The sequence below is a fragment of the Lonchura striata genome, chromosome 28 (assembly GCF_046129695.1).
Source record: "Lonchura striata isolate bLonStr1 chromosome 28, bLonStr1.mat, whole genome shotgun sequence".
Classification (NCBI taxonomy): Eukaryota; Metazoa; Chordata; class Aves; order Passeriformes; family Estrildidae; genus Lonchura; species Lonchura striata.
The window spans coordinates 1,533,272-1,551,340 of NC_134630.1; the positions used below are offsets into that span (position 1 = coordinate 1,533,272).

The following is an 18,069-nucleotide window of genomic DNA, read 5'->3' on the forward strand; positions in this document are numbered from 1 at the left end:
TCAGTTCAAAAATTAGGCAACTTTATTTGACACTTTTAGAAATTTTTTACAGTTTTAAACTAAAACAGACTAAAGGAAATTCCAGTGTTTTCAAAAAGCAAATAGAAGGAAAAAACTAAACACCTGCAATTTGACTAGCTGACCAGTCAATTTTAAGTTTGCTTTCTTTCCTTGTATCTCTGTATGCTTGAAACAGCATTCCTTATTCCATAGAAAATCACTCTGGAAAACCCTTGGGATATTTCTCATCTCTTTGTCTTAAGATTCTGCCATCCTTGTTAATTTTGAAATTGGTTTTTTCCCATCTGTGTTACATCACAGAAGGAAAGCTAATCTACATCTGGTCACTGGAAATCCAATGTATTACAATGTATTTACATATTAAAAAAAAAATATATATAATGACGTGCTGTGCAATTGGATAGAAGGCTGTAATTCAGCCAGAGGGAGGTCTGGTATCAAAACCATAAAGATCCACACAGACACAGGGTGGGAAAAGGCCACCCAGACTGAACTGAAAATCTGATGCTTGTACTATGGTTTTGGAAAATCAGAAATATTTGCCAAAAATGTTTTTTACTACTTAGGAACAAACTTGCTTTGTCCCTTGGTTGTCGCAATGGCTCTCTCCTAGTGTCAGCACAGGAAGGGATCCATAAGGTGACACAGTTGGTACTTCGTACTACTTGCAAACAATAACAACAGAAAAAAAGTATTTTGTACCACAGATAGAAGATACTGTATCATAGACAAAATACACAGAATTACTGCTTTATCTACCCTTGCAGATATTCAATATGCACAATTTTGCAAGTCATTAAGTAGTAGCCTGAGTGAGGGGAAGGGACCCTCTTCCCATGGGGAATCAACAGCCCCACAATCAGCTACAACTGTGGGACTGAGCCACGTGGTGTATGCCATTGACAGACTGACTGATGAGGTAAAGGAAATACAAGATAGGAACCAGGGTCTTGGGGAAGGACATTGATTTTATCAGCCTCACTAAATATATCCTTACAGAGAACTAAATTACTCACCCATTATGTCCCATCTGCACTTCATTTCCATACCTTGTTTGTTTGAAATCTTTTTTGCACGAAAAATACTCCAAGTAAGTTTTCATACCAGTCTCCTACACTGACCAACTTCCTTAGCCATTCTTTTTATGGGGGCAGAGGGTGTTTTTTAGTGTGGGCTTTTTTCTAATTTTACCAAAAAAATTATTAAGGGGACAAGCTGCATAGAAGATCTTACAACAGTAAAAACATGTAACATGTTGGATCAAGGGAAAATCTTTCCTTCAGTACCTGAAATTAGCTTAAAGTTTATTCTTCATGCGTACATATATAGAGGGAAACAAATGCATTTGCAAGTTTTTGCAAAATTGCTAAAATTTGCAAAATTGCTAAAATGAGCAATCTTTTAGGTTGCACTCTTCATATACTATCCTACATACTACTACTTGAACACCATTACAAAGTCCTTCCACAAAGACAGCAGACATTTAAGACTAATCATGTTATCTCCAAGAATCATCTTCCTCTCTAAAAGTAGCTACTGTGAAGCATCCAAATGGGTCTTAGATTGTAAATCATCTTTATACTGCTTGAAATTTTTGCTTCCAGCCTCCAAACAATCCATACCCAGAGCATTTCTGATTCAATTTTAGTAAAGTAACATTAGCAGGGGTCACATGGGGCTCCTGGCAGGCTATTAGAACCCAGCTCCTCCAGCCTTTAAAGAACACTGTCAGCAGTGAACAGAGCATCTATAGGCAGGGCTGAAACTTCAGATTTTTTTAGGTTTTGCTTTCCTGTGTTGCTAGGCTGAAAGTACCAGCGCTCATAGCTGCAGTCAGCGGCTTTAGGCTCGAGGTTTCGTGTTCAGCCCGTGAGGAAGGCAGCAGGTGGGCCGGGCCCCAGGGTAAGAGCAGCAGTCAGCTCCATTTCATGCCTTTCATACAGCACCAGGAGTGCTCTGTGACACAGAGATTCCTTCTTGCTCTCCCACAACCAGTGCTGGCTGTGCGACTCTCTATGAGAGAGTTTGACAGTCAAAAGGTCGCCGGAGGAGGCAAGTGGCAAAGTATGAGTTGAAGACAAACTGGTGACATGCTCACCCCAGCAAAGGCACAGCATGGCACTAACTGGCCATCAGAGCAGCCAGCCTGTTTCCCACACAGGCTTGTTGCCAACTTAGGATCTGCTGTAACATCTTTGATAAACATTTTTTGCAGTCTCCACTACTGATTATGAAAAAAGTAGATTATGACCCAAACCAAATTAAATGATGCCACTGTGGGTTGTGTTTTACTTTGTCAAACTAAACCTGAACCACTATTTTGAAGTTTTTGTTCAACATCAATCAGAACAACTTCAGTCAGAGCAGAACAATAAAATTCTCTTCTGTTTCCTTGCTGGGGAATGATGTGAAGGACTGTGCTTCTCCTCAAACAGCACCAAGCTTCCCACCATCACAGTGTTCAAGGGTTGGATCCACAGTGGAGAAGTGGCAGGTTTGTGGCAATTTCCTGACTACAGACATATGCTTCAGAAGAAAATAGCTATTTCTATCCATTCCAAACCTCTGGCCCAAGGAAGAAGTTACTGTACTGGAAACATCAGACAGGACTCTTGTGCCAACCCTACCCCAGGGTCGGGCTCTGGGAAACCTTGCTGGCTTCAGTGCACCGACTGAAAGGGTGCTGCTGCTCATGCCAAGTGCCACATTCTCAGAACTGGGGATCTTCCAGCAGCACTTGATTATAAGGTGTTGGCTGTCTGCTACTGCAGGGTTCCTACCAGCCCAAGCCACCGATTTTTTTAGCAGTGATGATAGAATACGGGAATCACAAAATGGTTTGGGTTGGAAGGGACCTTTAAGATCATCTCATTCCAGCCCCTGCCATGGTCAGGGATGCCATCCACTAGATTCAGATTGCTCAGGACTACATCCAGCTTAGCTTTGAACTTCCAGGGATGGGGCATGAGCTGGTGATGAACTGGTTTACTTTGAAACCATGTCTCCGCATATTTTCAGCTGACCAATATTTACATGAAACACTCAAAGTCAGATCACAACATACAGTGCACGTCTGTCAGCAGAAAGCAGTTCTTAAGCAAAAAAAAAAAAAAAAAGTCTAGTTAGTATATAATCTCGGAATTTCTCAGAGACAAACACCTGGATGAAGTTTGCCATCTGGAGCTGAACTTGCATGCTGACATGCAGAAAAATATTATGAGAAAAACGTAACACAACCTTCACCTAAGGAAGATAGCTCCAAATAATCATAGCAGCCTGTGCACCTGTAACCCATGGCTGCTGGACTCACCAACAGCTTCTGGGAAACAGAACCAAGCCTGAGCCCCTGTATCATATGAAGTTAAGTCCTCTGCTAGTTCCTGAAATTATAGATTATTGTGTACAGTACACTAGTTCCCAATTCAAGAAAATTCAATTAAAACACATTATTTATAATCTATCACTAATCTACAGATGGCAAAATGCCATCTTTACTCCACATAATCTGAATATTTAACTGCAAAACTCGAAAAGGTGGAACCTTCACAGAAGAACACATAATTATGTGTTAATAATAAATAGAGATAATAGAAAGGATCAGTGAAAAGAAAGTTCTTTTATGCCACTGGCCAAAGGAAGCTTCTGGTAGAACACAAAGCTGTCTTGTTCTGAAAATGTTCCAGGCTGCCAGAAGCAATACAACAAATTAAACATAGACAAAAAAGACTAAAATTGATGTTATTTCTTTCTAGAAGATTTATCATGTTTAAGTAGCAGAAAACAGTCTTTGTCTCACAAGAGCTGAACTGTCCATCACAGTGGTTACAGAACACCCTGACAGCATTCATGATATATAAACTGAGTACTTGGGGATGAAGTTCATGCTGTAACACCATTAAACCCAGGAATCCTGATCCTCAGAATGTATCTGGACAGGTAGGCCAGGGCAAGTTGTCTGGCCCCAACTGCCAGTGGCATGAATTATTCTGGTTGGTGTGGTTCAGTTCTCTCCTCACAGAATCAAAGGAGCTCATGCACTGGGCACTGCCCCGTCCCACTGAGCCCTTCACCTGTCAGCCACGCCTAGATTTTCCTACCACCAGTACCAAAATTTCTTTATTTATTAAGTCTATTAATTCTAATGTCATCCCTGCTTGAAAATGACAAATTGTTTTTCCAATTTGCAGCAGCAGTTCAGATTTTTGGATATTTTTCAGACCCTCAGACCTCCTTTTCAGAGTATACTCCACTGCCTTTCTTGTTCAGTGTCTCCTCATCTCATGCTTTCTGAGTCATCTTCATTTTTTATTTTTTATCTTTCCTCTATCCACCCTACCCAGCACCACTAGCAAAAACCTAAACTGAAAAGCTGTTAGTGCAGCTCTGTTCTTCATGTCCCACCCCAGCTAGGAAACCCCATGCAAGATTAAAATACCTAAAGATTAATTATTCCTTGTTGATGATGTTTGACGCACCTCTGAAATGGTTCCTGTCCTCATTCACCTGAAGACACAGCCCTACATTCTTAAAATATCTGAGACCACACTCATCTTGGAAAAAAGTATAATCTCTGTAGGCTTTGGATGAGTATTTGGATCTACTGGTATGTCTGTATTTCAGAATTGTGTCAATGTGCTATGAGCCAAGCGTTGATAATCATTAGTTGTATACACTGCTGCTTGGCCAGCATATTCAGCCTTCAGTGCACTACAAATAACACACCAAATGATAAAAGTATGTACAATATACTCTGATTTGTTCATGGACAGTCAATGAAGCTGCTGTTAAAAAGGAGTATCATGGGCCTTACATCCTATACAGCCTGTATAGTGCAACAAACCAGAAACACAAACACAGCCATGGGGCTCAAGACCAGAACAAAAACACTGGATCTTGCACTACAACAGCACATGTGAGCTTTAACTTCAAGGCAACACTATTCTCAAACATCCAATACTGTCTTTTTTAAAGAGCTGCAGGTAAATTCACAGCATCTCCCCGAGGCAGATTAATTCATTAGTGACTGCAGCCATGGTCAGCACCAGTTTCCAGCATACACAGAAGTTAAGAGGCACTACCATGGTAGTCATGATCTGTTCCCAGTTAGAACAATGCAGTGGGAATGCAAAAACCAAAGCTGAAACACAGAAATGCACATGGCTGAAAAATACTGTCAAGACTTTCCTAACAACAGCCATACCGAGGGGTACTGTAAGGAAAGAGCATCATACTCTGAAGGAAAAGCTTGACCAATTATCCAAGACCATGGAAAATGTTCAAGAAATATGGAAACAAACAGTTTACTAAATGAAGTTTTCTATGAAACATGTTAATAAACCTTTTGGAAAATAGGCTATGCTGCAGATTTTCTGTTGTCTGGTATCTGCCCAAGTTTAGAGAAAACATTTTAATATTTTTGCAAGTATAATTCTTACATATGTGGATGCACTTTTATTAGTGCCACTGGTAAACACAGAATATATTTTCAAACCTATTCTTTTATGTTTCTTTTTTATGTATTTAATTTACAATGCTCTTCATTTCTGACAAGAAAAATAAAATCATCAAAATTTAAAGAGGGTTTGAGATACTTTTCTCTTGTCACCCTCAGTAAAGTCCTTCATATTCCATTCTACCTTCAGCTGCATTTGGGCAATCCTTCAGAAGGGAACAGACCAAAATGAACACTTGGGGAAGCAATCTGACTCTCACTATTGTGATACAGAGTCAGATTTTCTCAAATGGATTTTTGTTTTAGTTGTGTTGGTTGTTGTGGTTTTTGTGTTTGTTTGGGTTTTTTTTGACTAAAATAAATGCTTCCTCTGAACACATACCAGTTCTCAGGAACAGAACCCTTACTGAATTTCTAGATAGATAAGGCTTAGTGAAAGACATAAACAAGAAGCCTGTCAACATTATTTTTAACATTAATGTCACTTTCATTACTTTAAATATTAGAACTCAAGTTTTAATATTTAAAGTAATGGTGTGGAATGTGTATCTGAAATAATCAAAATCGGAGTCAGTCACATTGAACTGATAGGCGCATTTTCCTATACAACATTAATTTTTAAATTAAGCTGATCGGGAAGGTTTTTTAAAGATAAAAAAATACAGCCTTGGTGTTTCATGGAAGGGATTGATCTGCCCAGGATCAGGGTCCAAACAGTCACAGCCAAGCTGGAGCACCACAGTCACCTGATTTGTACAGTACTGAGATAGTCAAAGTCTGTAAATTGTTTCCATTTCACATGTCATTTCACAACTGGAGGTACTGAGGTACTGCACTGAGAAGCAATCAGGATTTTTTCCCCCTGCATTCCTTGTTGTTCAGGGGAGAAAAAATTACACTTAAAAATAGATGGAAATTCCACAAAACATGAGGTGAAGCAGAATGTCCAGAATGCAACTGTGAAATGCCTAATTCAGTGTGACCAATTCTTCTGTTTAAACTGAGCTATGAACAATCTGAAATAAACTGTTTCCTAACCACACAAGAGAACAAATGCAAAAGTACACTTTCAAGTAGATGACAATACCTAATACCTCATCATCAGAAAGCTACTGGCTTTTAAATATGTAAAAAGCTACTCCAAACAACATTCTGACTAAGAGATGATCAAGGCAAAAACCAATAGAACTTTGAGTCAGACTCCAACTTACCTTGCTATTTGTCAAGTTCATTATTTAAACACAAGATTGCTTTCTTAACTTTAATAGCCATACTTACACAATTACTTAAGGCATAATCCAGTTAATTGAAGTTTTCAGTAAAATGTTTTTGTTGCTTTTTATTAGTAATAACTGTTTCAGGTTATGGCTGGCCAAAGTAACGGTCCATCAAAGAAAAGACTGAAAACCAGATTGCTTTAGTACTATCTTCCATTAGGGCAATTTGTAAATTAAATGTACTCTTGTAGTTGTAAATTAAATGTAGTGTTGGCCATTGGACCCAGGGAACCTTCCAAAAAACTTCATAAATCATCCTATCAGATAAGGTTCAAGGCTTTAAGCAGGAGCTGGTAAAACTCTGAAGCCAGAGTGTGGTTTTAGAGAAAGCAGTTCACATCCTAGAGAAAGAATGCTACCATTGCCCACAAAAGATTTCATCCAAAAAGCACAGGGGAAGATTTTGGAAGATCTAGCCAAAAAGACAATGGCTGATATTTAATTGACATTCCTGAAAAGAGAGCTCTTCAACTCCAATTCAACATGCCAACTGGAGACTCACAATTTAACAGCAGTGCCTCTGACTGCATCACTGCGACAATACTTTTGTAAATTACATTTTGGGCTCTCAAATACTCAAGAGTATTTCTTCCATACAATCTGGAATAATACCCAAGGATCCTATAATACTTCAATTTTCTATTTCAGTTTTTGTACAAAGTGTTTGAGGCTTTCTGCAATGTAAGCGCAGAACAGACTCCTCTGATAAAGACAAATGTACTTAGATGGAACAAGTAATAGCAAAGTCCCATCATCTTTCTACATACAAAAGCTGATGCATAAAAGACTCAATCATATTATACAGGAAAACAAGTTCAGGAATATGAAGTAAGACCAGCTGCACCCCAAAATTTTTAAATTCACAAATTCCTTCACAATGTAGCAAGAAACACAAAATAGTAAGTGAGCTCCCAGGTTCATTCCAGAACCTGACAGACTATGCTTTGGCTACTCTTGGGACAAAGACCAAACGTGACTTAGGCAGTTGGTAAGTTACTGAGCAGCAAGTAACTTTTAAATCACAACTGTCTCTAGGACCATATGTGCTCCATTGGGAATGAAAAATCAGACTGTTTTCTTCAGAATTAGAAATCACAATTATATTCCTTGAATGAAGAACAAATAGAAGCTCAAAGCCCCAAACATAAGAACATTTGCGCTTTAACATTTTTCCAATGAAAATATTGCCTGTTAAGCTTAGTATAGTGCTACTACCTAATTTTTTTCACCTATTTGGTTTATATTTTATTTTTAAACATTCCTAATATGCATTTGCTTCCAGGCATTATTCTGTGACCAACCCTGTTTATTATCAGAGCACTTAAGAGTTCACATGAATGCCTAGAAAGCTTCCCAGAGCTCTACTCACCCTGCCTTTTAAACTAGACTAGTAGCTCAGATACCTAGAAATAAAAACAAAGACAAAAAAGTTAAGAGATGCATTTAATGCACCATGGTAGCATAAAGCCTTTTGGAGTAATGGTAATTTAACCATTCTCTGCATTTCCTGAATGTCAGTTTATAATAATGCATTCCCTTATATCAATGGCTTTGACAAGTCAAGAGAAGTAAAGTAAATTGTGACAATAGGGAAAGTGCCAAAAAAACCCAAAGAGACCATGTTTCTCTCAAGTAAGCATTGTAGCAGACTTATTCAATGCTTTTCCTCCACGTTAACCTACATCATGGTAAAGCAGTGAAACAGCCACACAAGCACAGAGTACTGAGTAAATAAAGACTCTTGATGCTACCCTGCTATAATGCAAATGGAACAAATGGTCAAAGGCATTCACTAACAGTGACCATTGGAACCCACACGTGAGAACTCCTGGAGAGCACCATATTTCAGAAAGATGTTTTAAGTATATAGCTGTACTGAAGCTGGAGACAGAACATTCCTTGTTGGATTTGATGATCAGATTCCTAGTGAGGTTCCTCAATGAATGCAAACCTTACTAAACCAGTCCTACACACATACTGGTTTTATGTATGTTTGTGAGGGAAAGGAAGGAATTCTTATCACATCATTTATTCCAGCTGGTTTTGTTCTGCATTTAGGCATTTGCTTTCAAGGTCATCCTTATTCTGAGCAGTTGGTTCCTCACTGTGGGCCATAGAGATTTCTGACTGGTCTGTCTTTGTGCTGGTGTCGGCCAACTCCTCTTCAGCTGAGGTGGAGCCATGCAGCTCCTTCACGTGGAGGGTGGGGTTGGTCATTTGCTCTGCATCTTGTTGAGAGTCTGGCACACTGCTGTCTTTGGGAAGCTGAGGGCAGTTGACAGGAGCTATCACCACAGGAGGCTGAGGTAGGTCTTTCTGTAAATGGAAGATCACAGTCAAAATTATGGGAAACAAAAGCTATTGTGTCCAATTATCCAAGGTAATGACCATACAAGATGAAGATTAAAGGTCCATCAACTCAGTTAACATTCTCCAGCAGCAGATGCATACCGTTATCCTTTCTTTGTGTTCTATAGGACCCAGGGGAATTTTTCCTTCCAGAAAAGTGTTTGCTTTCAGAGTGATTGTTCCTCACCAGTTTCAGAAGTGCTCTGCTGATAAGGCAGCAACAGGCATTTGGTCTTTGGCCACTGTCCAGTTCTGTCCACATTTACTATGACTGTACAAGAACTGGTAACTTTTACATAACATTTCAGATGATCTCAAATATTTCTCTAACAATTAAATTCATTTCTCTGGTGGAAGCTTGTGAAAGTTATCACAACTAGTTGAAAAATAAAATAAACCTCACTGGAGGAACCTCCAGCTTCATAGATTTGGCCTTCTAGTAAGTACTCAAAAACTAAAATCAGGCATGATAGAAATTACTTTTTGAATCAAATTAATTTCACTTGCAGCACAGTGAAACAGTGATAATTTACAATACAATTTCCACCTTCATAAACAATATGCTATGAAAGAATATGAAGAAAGTATTTTAAGGGTATATTTTATGTAGTACTAAACCCCACATTTTATATAATATTGTGACCTTTTACTACTACTGATACTTTCAAGAGAGACCAAACAAGTAACATTTTGACAGAATCAAAGATAGACAAGGTCTACTTTACTTTTCACTACTCTGATTTAAGTGGCCATAAACATTGCAAAAACCAGAAAACCTGACTGAGGCAAAAAAAGTATGTAAAAAAGCAAACAATCAAGCAAAACAAAAATCTTTGTGTTTGTGTGATAATACTGCAATATTTTACTCAACTTTAATTCTAGTTAGGTTTTTATAATATTAGTATTTCCTGAAGACACTCATATCAAACTGGTATTCACCGCAAAGCCGCTGCCCGTCCAGAACATGGCAAGCTCCCTTCTCCAAAGGGCTACCACAAAGCTGGTGAGGAGAGTACAGGGCACCAGGTAGAGGAGAGCAGGCTGGCCCATCTGCATCAGTGCCAAGGCAACAAAGGTCACAAGAAGGCCTATGCCATATGCTGGAAGAAAACAAACCCAGCAAAACACAGTTATTCAGATATAGCTTTGCTCAAACACACCTAAATAATTGGCTAAAATAGCATTCTCACTAGAACTTTTTTTCAAGCAATATGTAAAACATCTCCAGAAGTTTTTCAGGCCTCTTTAGCATTATTTACACCATGTAAACATGGAATACTACAGTTTTGCTATTCATAACATGCGAAAGTAGTGTGATTGGCCTAGTCCATATTGTGCAATTAAATAATTACCTTAAGCAAAATAAATATATGAAATATTTTGTATCATATTATATTTATGAACTCAGCAGACACAGACAAATATTATGACCATTATAATGTGCTTCTTGTTTAGGTTGGCTTTAGCTGTTTCTTCCTATCCTGCCAACACAGCTAAAAAAAATGCCAGCCAGCTCTAGGTTATATGTTTTTATTACTTTCTATTTAAATTTCTGCATAAATGTGGCAAAATTTATTTAGTAGAACACAAGTAGCTTGGATCTCAAAATGTAATTATTTTCAATTACATTTTCAAGACAATGAAGTTAATCCAACTTTTTCTTCCAATCCAGATTCCATATTTTTCCTCAGAAGGTCAAGAAAGACTTTGAGGGGCTGTCCAGAGAAGGGAAAGGAGCTGGGAAAGGGGCTCAGCCTGGAGAAAAGGAGGTTCAGGGGGAACTTCCTCACTCTCCACAACTCCCTGACAGGACAGTACAGCCAGGTGGGCTCCCAGGGAACAAGAGACAGGATGAGAGGAAATGGCTTCAAGTTCTGCCAGGGGAGATTTAGATAGGATATTAAGCAGAACTTCCATCCCAGAAAGGTTTTCCAGTCCTGGCACAGCTGCCCAGAGCAGAGATGGGAGTGCCTATCTCTACAGGGATTTAACAAATGTATGAATTTGGCATCATCCAAATCTGTATTTGGATTTGGATATGGTTAGAGGTGGGTTTGGCAGTGCTGGGGACTGGCTGGACTTGATGATCTCAGATGGCTGTGATTAGAATGATCAGTAACTCCTTACAACCTTTAAAAATGGTTTTTGGGCAGGGGCATATTCTGTTATTATTGAGAGATCCTTATATCTAGCTAAAATGTTTCTTATTATGATTTAAGACCATTGCCTCACATCTTATGTGCACACCTGTAAGAAAAGTCTCTCTGTCCTCTCTGCAGTCTCTCATTAGGCAGCTGTGGGCAGCAACAGAATCTCCTCTTTGCTTTCTCTTCTTTTTACAACCCTGTGCTCTGGTCTTTGTCCATCCTGACAGTCTCCACTGGATTTACTCCAGTATGTCAAAGTCTGTCTGGCACCAGGGATCCTGGTTTACTCAGTCTTAAGTGACAAATTGAGAGGAATAATCACTCGTCTCATAATTGCTGACTCAGTCTTGCTAACTCAGCCCTGCATGTGGCTCATTCTCAGTGCTGCAATAGTATACTGCTGACTCTTTATTAATGCAACATTTTCCTATTTCTGCAAACATTTTTAAAGTACCAGATAAGACAACAATTTTGTTTTACTATATATGAGAGACAATTATTTGGAACATCAATAAAAGCATCTCTCTACCCCTGCTAGAAGCGTCCATGAACCTAGGTATTTTTTCAAAGGAAGTTGTTAATGACAATTTCTCATGAAATTCACTGCAAGCATTAGAAGTCTTTACTAGAAAAAGTACATTGAAAGAAAAAGACAACAGGAATCTGTCAGATCCTATTCATCAGTAATACTTAAGTTCATGGCACATAACTCTGTGGATTTTACAAACTAAAGAAAAAAACTTATCTAGAGGTGTTATAATAATAATAAAATTCCCTGCATCATAAGTTATGGATTTTTAGAATACACAAGAAATGAAGAACAAAGTCAGAGGATGATATCCCTGAACTTGAATTCTCATGCACAATTAGCTCAAAGGTTCATGAATCAAGAAACTACAGTGAGTAGCTGAGCATATGTAAAGAAAGTATAATTACAAGGGATTGACTGAGACCTTTGGCAGCCATGGCACCAGAAGCTCCCCTTACGCAAAGCAGGCAAAACAGCTCAGAAAAGCAATATCAGCTAGTTTGGTGATGGAAGATCTAGACTTGAAAGCACTTTGCTAAATATTTCTGTTTAATAATAAAAGGAAGAACAGGATAAAACCCACAAACTATGCCATGCAAGACTGACAACATGCTTTTAGAGGGAGCCACTCCTATAGGTCTTGTGTTCAGGTGACACTGTGGTACATACCTATTGTGCAGGCTACAAAATAGACTCTGGATGACTGCACCTGAATATCAAATCTATGGCAATAGGCTACCAGTAAGCCTAGGAAAAGAAAGAACAGTTACAATATGCTTTCAATATAGTCACGCACTTCATGATAAAGTTATCAAACCAGCTAGGAACTTGCAAGAATTTTTTTTTCCCAAAAAATTTCCTTGGCATCCTGTGTTTAAGCACCATGACAACATATCTAGGAGGCTGCACAATTTACAAACCAATTATCTGATGGTACAAGCCCCATGTCTTGGAAGCACTCCAAAAGCAAAATACACAGCTACAAATATGCAGATCATAGATAAAAAAGTCATCCCATCCCTACTAACTAAACATTTGTAAAAATACAGTGTTCACAACAAGAGCAAGAGTAAGTTCAGCCCTTTGAGATGGTACTGAAGACAGTAGAATTTTATGGTTAATGACTATACCTGTTTCAGGCTGGGGAGAGGAGGGGAGACTAATGGGGATGAGAGAGTTCATATTTTCCAAAATACAAGAAATTAAAGAAATGACTTTGCAGAAGAAATCTGAAAGCCAGAAGGTTCATAATTTTTTCACCTGCAGTGATGCCAGGGATAGTTCTACATACTATCTAAAATCATATTTGAGAGAAGGTGTGGCAGACAGACTTCCTGTGACTAACAGGAAGGTTTGAGTGGTCAGGAATCTGTACTTAAACCGTGTGCAAAGACAAATAATTTCCTCTATCACCACACTACCAAAGATGCTTTACAGCACAGAATCAGTTGCTAAATCTACTCCTTCAATTTCTCTACATTTCTTGACATCACTGCATGTGAAACTGAACCATAAGATTAATGCACATTTTTCTTGTGCACATTAATCTTATGGTGAACAGTGCACAAAAAAAAAACTATAATTGAAAATTTATCAGGTTTATAGTAGTCAAATCAAATCTATCACTTGAAGCAGGAGTAGAAGAGGAATAAACTAATATGACAATGCAACATGTAAAATTCTTAACATGCTAAACAATACCTGGAACTAAAATGTCTCCAAATCCTAGAAGAGAAAAAGGTCTGTCACACAGAGCCAATGGTGAGGAATTCAGTCGTGGAACCTTCAGGACCATTGGGAGCTTGGAATGAGAGAGACACATGTCTGATGAAAAGCACAGTCACACTACCTACCAGAACTTGTTCCTGTTGTACTCAAAGTGCAAGTTTCAAATACATCAAATGTATCTTTTTATATATTCATTGCATACAATATTACTGACAACTAACAAAATGCATTTAAGATGGGAGTGATGAAATACTTTCTAAATACTATGTTAACTACAAAGTCTTCACATACAATTGGGTATCAATTCTGCTTTAGCTGCAGGTATGTACAAAATTTAGGTAAGCTGCTACATGCATAAGAAATAATAATTTACACAATTCATTTACCAATATAAGTCTCAAAAGATCAAGACATGAAAAATTTCAAAAAGTCATTTTTCAAATCACTTTAAAGACTCTTCCCTGTCCCCTGTGTTCCTATTTATTACATAAATTGCAATGTGAGGCACAGTATGCCACAATCCATTGCAAACCTGTATTTTCTTTATTATAGTACATTAAAGAAACTGTATTTGCTTTTTTCTTTTCTTATATTAGTGCCAAAATAATTTTACATATTTCCACTTTCATTACTGTTTTATACAATTAATTCTGTGCATAAAGTTGAATTCAAAGGGGTACTTAAAGGGGTACAGGAGAGAAGAACAAAAGAAGTCAAAAAAATTAGTATGGACTGTATGGATTGATCCACATCCTGCAAACAATTACTTTCTTTGCTATTTTCTCACATGACACTATTACATTCATTGCTGAAATAGATCAAATTAATCATTAAATAAAAAAGGTTTTCCTACAGATTAGTTTTTTTTGTTTTGTTTTGTTCACTGTATCTCACTGTCTCCTACATCTCACATACTTTCCTCCCTGAGTCAGCCACATCTTGTAAGGTGTTCATGCAACTGGCTGCTGTCCAACGGTGAAAACCCACTGAACACTGACTTCTGTTTTCTTCTGCCTCCAGTTTGTGTTTCTCTCCTTTCCCTATAGTCTCAGCTTTTCATAAAGCAAATGTCAAAAAAGGGAAGGAGGGGGAAGAGACAGAATGATTATATGTTTTACCTCTTTAGGAAAAGATACTCATGCTCATTTAACAGCAAGTTACTATTTACAGATGTGGTCATGTTTTTGTGAAGCTGAGCTAACCAGCTTTCTTATATTGAAACCCTGTCAAAAAAAGATAAAGGGAAACCAAAGCTGCTGTGATGAACCACTACAAGTCTGCTTTGCCCCTCCAGAATAAACAGTCAGGAGCATTTATTCCCACATTAACTTCTTTTCAGACTGGCATCTTCATTTCAGCTTTGTGATCTTGAATTTTAGAGAAGTTAAAAGTGTAACAGTTGAAAGCTAGTGCTGGATTTTCAGACAACATAGAGTACCTTTTCATGAGTGGCAGAATCAGATGGGCCTGCAGCCACCTCCACCATTATACTCTCCCCAGTCTAAAGAAAAAAATGGGAAAATTGTAAATCAGCACTTCCCTCAGCAGCTCTGGGATGATTTAGGAATACACAGAGAAACAAGTCATTACACTTTGCTCTGTGGACAGCAGGGAATAGAGAAGCACCTTACTTACCTTTGTTAGAAAAGGTGTGATAAATACAAAGAATATATCATACACAAAAAGAACCAGGAGGAGTAAGGTACAACCCTGAAGGAAGAGACAAGATATTTGGTATTTACACACAATGCATTAGCAAATAGCAAAGAATTAATACTTAGAAGGCTATTCAAAGAAAAGCTTGCAAAGACTAATACAAGTCATTCATGTATTCTTAATTCCTAAATATTTTAGACAGAGGAATAGGGTCTTGCATGTATCATATAAAATAAAGTAATTCTTAAACACAAAATTACATGTTATTGCCCAAAATTCGTTCTGATGTAAAATCTGGAAATGGTGCCAATTCAGTTTGCTGTGGAATATGAAGAAGCTCTGCACTGAAATACGCGAGGCAGAGCTTGAAACACTATACACTCATTTACTGTCAGTCTATACAAACTTATAGGTGAAGGTAATTTGAAATAAGAGTTTGAAGAGCTGCTTAAGGGGCAACTAAATAACTAATAATAATTTTTGTCTTAAGATACTGACTAAGGTCAGAAAGATTTGAAAAAAACAGACTGATGCATTAGTTGTATGTCAATTTGAAAAACAAAATCAAAACAATCAAAATAAAACAAATAAAACTCCCCCAACAACAAAATACTCAAATACCAAATACATATATAAAGGGGTGGTGTGTGATTTACTAGTCAACACTCAACAGAATCTACAGAATAATCACATGCCACTTCTGGGTCTCCATTATACTCGTTGCATCCTTTTTTTTCATGCTACATATGAATGGAAGTGCATTTCAGAGACAATATACTCCATTTTAAGTGACTCCTCTGTTCAAACATACATGCAAACTTCTTCTCTTTAACTTTCTTCTGAAAGTCTATAACTTCTGTTTAACTTTCATACCTTAAATGTAGGCAGGCGAATTGTTTTCAACATGTAAAGACAGAAAGCAATTCCTAAAGCATCTTGCAGAACCCAGGCCCACCTTAAAAACAGGAAAGTAATGTTTTTGCAGGAAACAGCAGGAAAAGCAGACCAAGCCTTGTCCTCACTAAGGACCTGCTTGGGACAAATAAAAACTCCCTTTTATTCAAAGTACTTGCTTGAAATTGACATTGTTGTCAGCATGAGTTTGCAAATGGGAAACTGTTTTTCATCAACCTGATAACCTTCCACAAAGAAGTGCCTGGGAGATGAGGGAAGACCTGGTGATAGTGTCTATCTAGACTTCAGTAAGGCTTTCCACTGACAATCTTCCATAAAATCTTCACAGAGAAACTGATGAAGTACAAGCTGAATGAGCAGTGAGGTAGACTGAAAACTGGCTGAATGAGGTTAGTGGATACCAAAATGGGAAGTCCTGGGGTCTTTTGTCCTGTGCATAGGGGTGAATCCTTGTGTGCTGAGGCAAATTTACAGCTGGGCCTGTTTTTCAATTGTGTTTTGCAAGTTGAGTATCGAAGTGCTCTTTGCTTTGCTCTCAACTGCCAAGGTCAAAGAGAAGTAGGATCTGAGATAAACAACACTAAGGTTTCCCAAAAATTGCTATGGCCTAGGTACAATGAGAGCTAGTGCTGTTGGATCAATACATGTGTATACTTGCTGATGGAGCTCTGTGCAGGAGACACTCAGGCTCACTTCAGCTCTGAGGCAGAAAATGGATTTCCTAGTCCTAAATATTTTGGAACATCTCTATAGTACTGCTGTACTCCTCAGTCTGACACTTATCTCTCTAAAGAGTCTTTCAGAGTTGATGACTCCTGATTTGAATTCTGTCACTGAATGATCCACACAGATCACAGACCCCACAAAAGCACTGACATGCATTCAGAGCACAGGTCAGACATCTCTGATATCATCATCAGAAACACATGCTAGCATTACAGTTCCAATACTGAAATATTGTTCCAATAGAGGAACCAAGAAGATGAACACAACCTGTATACATAGGAAAACTGCAATATCTGAGAGTGAGGTAAGAGGCAAAAAATCCCAAAGAAAAACAAAAACACAACACTCTGTAAAAGATCCACCTCTAACACAAGTGGTACGAACCTCCTACAATTAGGTACTACAGCAACACTGGATGTAGAGAATTACTGACTTGTACAAGAAAGCTGAGAAAAAGGAAAGATCTGACAATCTTACCAGTTCTTATTCTCATGAAGAAATGAGTTAGACAACTTGTGTCCAACTTTCCATATCACTTCTGAAAAGCTGTCTTAAAGAGATCAGAATTCTGACTGGGACTCAGAGAAAATCAAGCTTAACAAGAGACAGTTTTCTGTAATTTAAATGAACAAGAAAAAGATGAAGTACATAAGGAACAACGAAGAATTTCTGCATGTCTCTATTTTTTTTCCTGTCATCCCTAATTTCTGGATATATGTAGACTTCTGTGGATGTCAGTTACTTACATGATAAAGTATATTACAATTTTTAGCACAGAAATTTTTTTTAGCACAGATCACTTACTGATCTTCATTTCTGAAGATTCCCCAGACTACACTGACAGAGATACAAAATACTGCCAAGAGCAACATCCGGATCTGGGGACGCTTGTGAAAATACGGCAAGTTGTTGTCTGGGATTCTGAAAAAGAATCACACCGAAGCTACAGTTGTCTATGTATATAGCCTCTTCCCTTATCAACATTTTGAAACATGACACCACCTTTTAAACCCCACACCTACTCAACAGTATAAAAAACTAAGTTTCTCTATTAAAATTTTGAAAGTTGCCACATACCTACACTTTCCCAAGGGGAATCTTCTTACAAATGGAGACAGACAGCTGTAAAGACCAATGGAGGCAGCCAGGCAGAATATTCCTATTATAACATAGACTGAGGGGAAAAAAGTATTAAATCCAAGTAGGATAAGGCAAGAAATGCTTTTTTCATATCCTGGCTGAATAAAGAACACACAATCAATAAAACTA

General features: G+C 38.0%; 1 protein-coding gene across 2 annotated transcripts in view; it reads right to left on the reverse strand.

The window, feature by feature from the left end:
- SPPL2B (signal peptide peptidase like 2B) overlaps positions 1-18,069 on the reverse strand; it is a 32,025-nt gene continuing 13,956 nt past the window's right edge. Inside the window, exons 7-15 of one of the 2 annotated variants that reach the window (XM_021528185.2) lie at positions 17,878-17,974; positions 17,605-17,721; positions 16,033-16,114; positions 15,139-15,213; positions 14,942-15,004; positions 13,477-13,576; positions 12,445-12,522; positions 10,039-10,199; positions 1-9,066 (exon numbers count right to left, since the gene is read on the reverse strand). In XM_021528185.2, coding sequence (XP_021383860.1) covers positions 8,779-9,066; positions 10,039-10,199; positions 12,445-12,522; positions 13,477-13,576; positions 14,942-15,004; positions 15,139-15,213; positions 16,033-16,114; positions 17,605-17,721; positions 17,878-17,974 — 1,061 coding nt within the window. In that variant the 3' untranslated portion in view covers positions 1-8,778. Of the gene's footprint in view, positions 9,067-9,970; positions 10,200-12,444; positions 12,523-13,476; positions 13,577-14,941; positions 15,005-15,138; positions 15,214-16,032; positions 16,115-17,604; positions 17,722-17,877; positions 17,975-18,069 lie in introns of both variants that reach the window. The other variant, XM_021528186.3, reaches the window with a different exon arrangement.